Consider the following 5,916-nt stretch of genomic DNA (forward strand, 5'->3'; position numbering starts at 1 on the left):
TGAACCTGCGGGCCATCAGCGGCTTCCTGCAGCTGCCCGCGGGCGAGCGAGACCGCATCTACCAGGAGGAGAGAGAGAGGAGCACCCCCGGCCCCGGGGCCCCCGTCGCCACGCCCCCGCCACGCCCGCCGCAGGTCAGTGAGGTCATACCTGTGACCCTCAGTGATGTCATACCTGTGGCCCTCAGTGATGTCATACCTGTGACCCTCAGTGATGTCATACCTGTGACCCTCAGTGATGTCATACCTGTGACCCTCAGTGATGTCATACCTGTGACCCTCAGTGAGGTCATACCTGTGACCCTCAGTGAGGTCATACCTGTGACCCTCAGTGAGGTCATACCTGTGACCCTCAGTGATGTCATACCTGTGACCCTCAGTGATGTAATACCTGTGACCCTCAGTGATGTCATACCTGTGACCCTCAGTGAGGTCATACCTGTGACCCTCAGTGATGTAATACCTGTGACCCTCAGTGAGGTCATACCTGTGACCCTCAGTGATGTAATACCTGTGACCCTCAGTGATGTAATACCTGTGACCCTCAGTGATGTCATACCTGTGACCCTCAGTGATGTCATACCTGTGACCCTCAGTGATGTCATACCTGTGACCCTCAGTGATGTAATACCTGTGACCCTCAGTGATGTCATACCTGTGACCCTCAGTGATGTAATACCTGTGACCCTCAGTGATGTCATACCTGTGACCCTCAGTGATGTAATACCTGTGACCCTCAGTGATGTCATACCTGTGACCCTCAGTGATGTAATACCTGTGACCCTCAGTGATGTAATACCTGTGGCCCTCAGTGATGTCATACCTGTGACCCTCAGTGATGTAATACCTGTGACCCTCAGTGATGTAATACCTGTGACCCTCAGTGATGTAATACCTGTGGCCCTCAGTGATGTCATACCTGTGACCCTCAGTGAGGTCATACCTGTGACCCTCAGTGATGTCATACCTGTGACCCTCAGTGAGGTCATACCTGTGACCCTCAGTGATGTCATACCTGTGACCCTCAGTGAGGTCATACCTGTGACCCTCAGTGAGGTCATACCTGTGACCCTCAGTGATGTCATACCTGTGACCCTCAGTGATGTCATACCTGTGACCCTCAGTGATGTAATACCTGTGACCCTCAGGTCAGGAGGGAGGATTGTAATAGCAGCAGGCCTGATGATTGGCACCAGCGGGGACCAATGAGCACCCTTCCCGTGAGTGTGTCTCTCCGCCTCTTTTTCATGCATCTTTCCGTGAGGCCCCACCCTCCTCTCACACTGTTTGGTGTTTGAGTGTGTGTGTGTGTGTGTGTGTGTGTGTGTGAGTGTGTGTGTGTATGTGCGCGTGCGTGTGTGCATGTACGTGTGTGTGTGTGTGCACGCATGCATGTGTGTGTGCGTGTGCGTGTGTATGTGTGTGTATGTGTGTGTATGTGCGCATGTGTGTGTGTTTGTGTGTGTGTGTGTGTGTGTGTGAGTGTGTGTGTGTATGTGCGCGTGCGTGTGTGCATGTACGTGTGTGTGTGTGTGTGTGTGTGTGCGTGTGCGTGTGTATGTGTGTGTATGTGTGTGTATGTGCGCATGTGTGTGTGTTTGTGTGTGTGTGTGCGCGTGCGTGTGTGTGTGCTGAGCGTTACACAATGTGACCCCTCCCCCACAGGGCGTGCCCCCCCTCCTCCAGGTGGAGCGAAACGGCAATACTGAGAGCTTCACCCCCCTACACGCCCCCCCCCACTGGCCCCCCCACGGCCCCCCCCTCTGCACATCCATCTATGATGACATCCAGCAGGAGATGAAGAGGGCCAAAGTCTCCCAGGCCCTGTTTGCCAAGGTGGCGGCTTCCAAGAGCCAGGTACTGATATCTACTGACCCAGTTACTGACCCAGTACTGACCAAAGAGTTACTGACCAGGCGTACGTTGAAGATGGTGAACGTTCATGGCTAACTGTGTTTGCAGCTAACTGACACTGTTGAATGATTTTAAATGAACATTCCATTTAGTTCACCACCAGAGCCTTTTTAATCGATGAAACTTCTAGATAGTCCTTCATTGACAGATGAAGGTCTATCAATGCTAGCTAGATTTACCTGGGATTTCTTTAAGAGGTAAGAACAGATATGACATTGATTAAAGTGTGTTATCACAGCCAGATGATCAAATTTCTGTTCTCTATGTATTGTCCCTGTCAGCAGCCTTTTAATGTTCTCAACTGAAAGAAGTTTGAATGACTTTCCAAATGTTGCCACACCAGGTGTGTGTGTGTGCATGAGATGTCTGTGTGTGTGTGTGTGAGGTGTGTGTGTGCGTGTGCGTGAGGTGTGAGTGTGTGTGAGGTGTGTGTGTGTGTGTGTGTGTGCGTGAGTTGGTAAACTCAGCCACAGTCAGGAGGGGGTTGTGTTCTGTCTGGGCACAGAAGTGTATTATTACAGTAATTTATCGAATTGGTGTAATTACATTGTTTAAAGCAGTGTGTGTGCATGTGTGTGCGCGCGTGTGTGTGTGTGTGTGTGTGTGCATGTGTGCGTGCGTGTGTGTGCATGAGTGTGTGTGAGTGTGTGTGTGTGTGTGTGTGTGAGTGTGTTGGGCTGATCTGTGATTAATTGCTCAGGGCTGATCTGTCATTGATTGTTCAGGGTTGATCTGTGATTGATTGCTCAGGGCTGATCTGTGATTGATTGTTCAGGGCTGATCTGTGATTGATTGCTCAGGGCTGATCTGTGATTGATTGCTCAGGGCTGATCTGTAATTGATTGCTCAAAGATCTGTGATTGATTGCTCAGGGCTGGCTGTGATTGATTGCTCAGGGCTGGCTGTGAGTGATTGCTCAGGGCTGATCTGTGATTGATTGCTCAGGGCTGGCTGTGAGTGATGGCTCAGGGCTGATCTGTGATTGCTTGCTCAGGGCTGGCTGTGATTGATTGCTCAAGGATCTGTGATTGATTGCTCAGGGCTGATATGTGATTGATTGCTTAGGGCTGACTGTGAGTGATTGCTCAGGGCTGATCTGTGAGTGATTGCTCAGGGCTGATCTGTGATTGATTGCTCAGGGCTGGCTGTGTGAGCTCCTGCGCTGGAAGGAGGAGCCATCTCCTGAGAACCGCACCCTCTGGGAGAACCTGTCCCTGATTCGCCGCTTCCTCAGCCTGGCCCAATCAGAGCGCGATGCCGTCTACGAGCAGGAGAGCAGCGGGGTGCCGCAGTACCTGCCTGAGCGGCCCACTCACCTGCAGCACCTGGAGCCTGTACAGGTGAGTGACTCACACTCACTATACACACACTCACTATACACACACTCACTATACGCACACTCACTATACACACACTCACTATACGCACACTCACTATACGCACACACACTATACGCACACACACTATACACACTATACGCACACACACTCACTATACGCACACACACTCACTATACGCACACTCACTATACGCACACACACTATACGCACACACACTATACGCACACACACTATACGCACACTCACTCACTATACACACACACACTATACACACACACACTATACACACACACACTCACTATACACACACTCACTATACACACACACACACTATACACACTATACGCACACACACTCACTATACACACACACTCACTATACACACACACTCTCACTATACACACACACACTATACGCACACACACTCACTATACACACACTCACTATACACACACACTCTCACTATACACACACACACTATACGCACACTCACTCACTATACGCACACACACTCACTATACGCACACACACTATACGCACACTCACTATACACACACTCACTATACACACACACACTATACGCACACTCACTATACACACACACACTCACTATACGCACACACACTATACGCACACTCACTATACGCACACACACTCACTATACGCACACACACTCACTATACGCACACTCACTATACATACACACACACACACTCACTATACGCACACACACACATACACACTATACGCACACACACACACACTCACTATACGCACACTCACTATACACACACTCACTATACGCACACTCACTATACGCACACACACACACACTCACTATACGCACACTCACTATACACACACTCACTATACGCACACTCACTATACGCACACACACACATACACACTATACGCACACACACACACACACTCACTATACGCACACTCACTATACGCACACACACTCACTATACACACACTCACTATACGCACACTCACTATACACACACACACTCACTATACACACACTCACTATACGCACACTCACTATACACACACACACTCACTATACGCACACACTCACTATACGCACACACACTATACGCACACTCACTATACGCACACTCACTATACGCACACACACTCACTATACGCACACTCACTATACACACACACACTCACTATACGCACACTCACTATACATACACACACACACACTCACTATACGCACACACACACATACACACTATACGCACACACACTCACTATACGCACACTCACTATACACACACTCACTATACGCACACTCACTATACACACACACACACATACACACTATACGCACACACACACACACACTCACTATACGCACACTCACTATACGCACACTCACTATACGCACACACACACACACACTCACTATACACACACTCACTATACGCACACACACTCACTATACGCACACACACACACACTCACTATACGCACACACACACGCACTCACTATACGCACACACACACACACTCACTATACGCACACACACACGCACTCACTATACGCACACACACACACACTCACTATACGCACACTCACTATACGCACACACACTCATACACACACTCACTATACGCACACACACTCATACACACTATACGCACACACACACACACTCACTATACGCACACTCACTATACGCACACACACACACTCACTATACGCACACACACACACACTCACTATACGCACACTCACTATACACACACTCACTATACGCACACACACTCACTATACACACACACACACACACACACTCACTATACGCACACACACACACACACTCACTATACGCACACACACACACACACTCACTATACGCACACTCACTATACACACACACTCACTATACGCACACACACACACTCACTATACGCACACACACACTCACTATACACACACACACACACACACTCACTATACACACACACAGACATGCACCTTGTTGCCGTCGGTAACCCCTCATCACTTCCTCCTACAGACGCAGACTAGGCAGCATCAGCATCAGCACCAGCGGATTTCCCCGTCGCCACAGCAACAGGCCCCGCCCCCCCAGCAGGCCCAGGGAGGCCGGCAGCCTGCTGCAGAGGGGGGCGTGGCCGGGGGCGGGATCTCCGCGGCGGCCCTGCAGATCCTCAGCAGCTTTGCGCAGGACGTGGGAACCCACCCCGACGAGGAGGCCGTGCAGACCCTGTCTGCCCAGCTGGACCTGCCCAAACTCACCATCCGCTCCTTCCTGCTCCGCCAGCACCACGGCCCACAGACCAGCCCTGCCCACCCCGCCCTGACGCCCGAGACCACGCCCTGCACTGAGCCAGCCCAGCCCCACCACGCCCCCCTGTCTGACCACGCCCCCCCAGTCTGACCACGCCCCCCTGTCTGACCACGCCCCCATGCCCGACCACGCCCCCTGTCTGACCACGCCCCCCTGTCTGACCACGCCCCCCTGTCTGACCACGCCCCCATGCCCGACCACGCCCCCTGTCTGACCACGCCCCCCTGTCTGACCACGCCCCCCTGTCTGACCACGCCCTGCGCTGAGCCAGCCCAGCCTGACCACGCCCCCCTGTCTGACCACGCCTGACCACGCCCCCACGCCCCCCTGCCT

The 5,916-nt window shown here is 51.8% G+C and overlaps 1 protein-coding gene across 1 annotated transcript in view; it reads left to right on the forward strand.

The window, feature by feature from the left end:
- LOC133137745 (DNA-binding protein SATB1-like) overlaps positions 1-5,673 on the forward strand; it is a 31,884-nt gene extending 26,211 nt beyond the window's left edge. The window contains exons 5-9 of the mRNA XM_061256074.1: positions 1-134; positions 1,148-1,219; positions 1,665-1,856; positions 3,053-3,253; positions 5,290-5,673. Coding sequence (XP_061112058.1) covers positions 1-134; positions 1,148-1,219; positions 1,665-1,856; positions 3,053-3,253; positions 5,290-5,673 — 983 coding nt within the window. The remainder of the gene's footprint in view (positions 135-1,147; positions 1,220-1,664; positions 1,857-3,052; positions 3,254-5,289) is intronic.
- Positions 5,674-5,916: the final 243 nt, after the last annotated feature.

This window comes from Conger conger, chromosome 9, assembly GCF_963514075.1.
Source record: "Conger conger chromosome 9, fConCon1.1, whole genome shotgun sequence".
Lineage (NCBI taxonomy): Eukaryota > Metazoa > Chordata > Actinopteri > Anguilliformes > Congridae > Conger > Conger conger.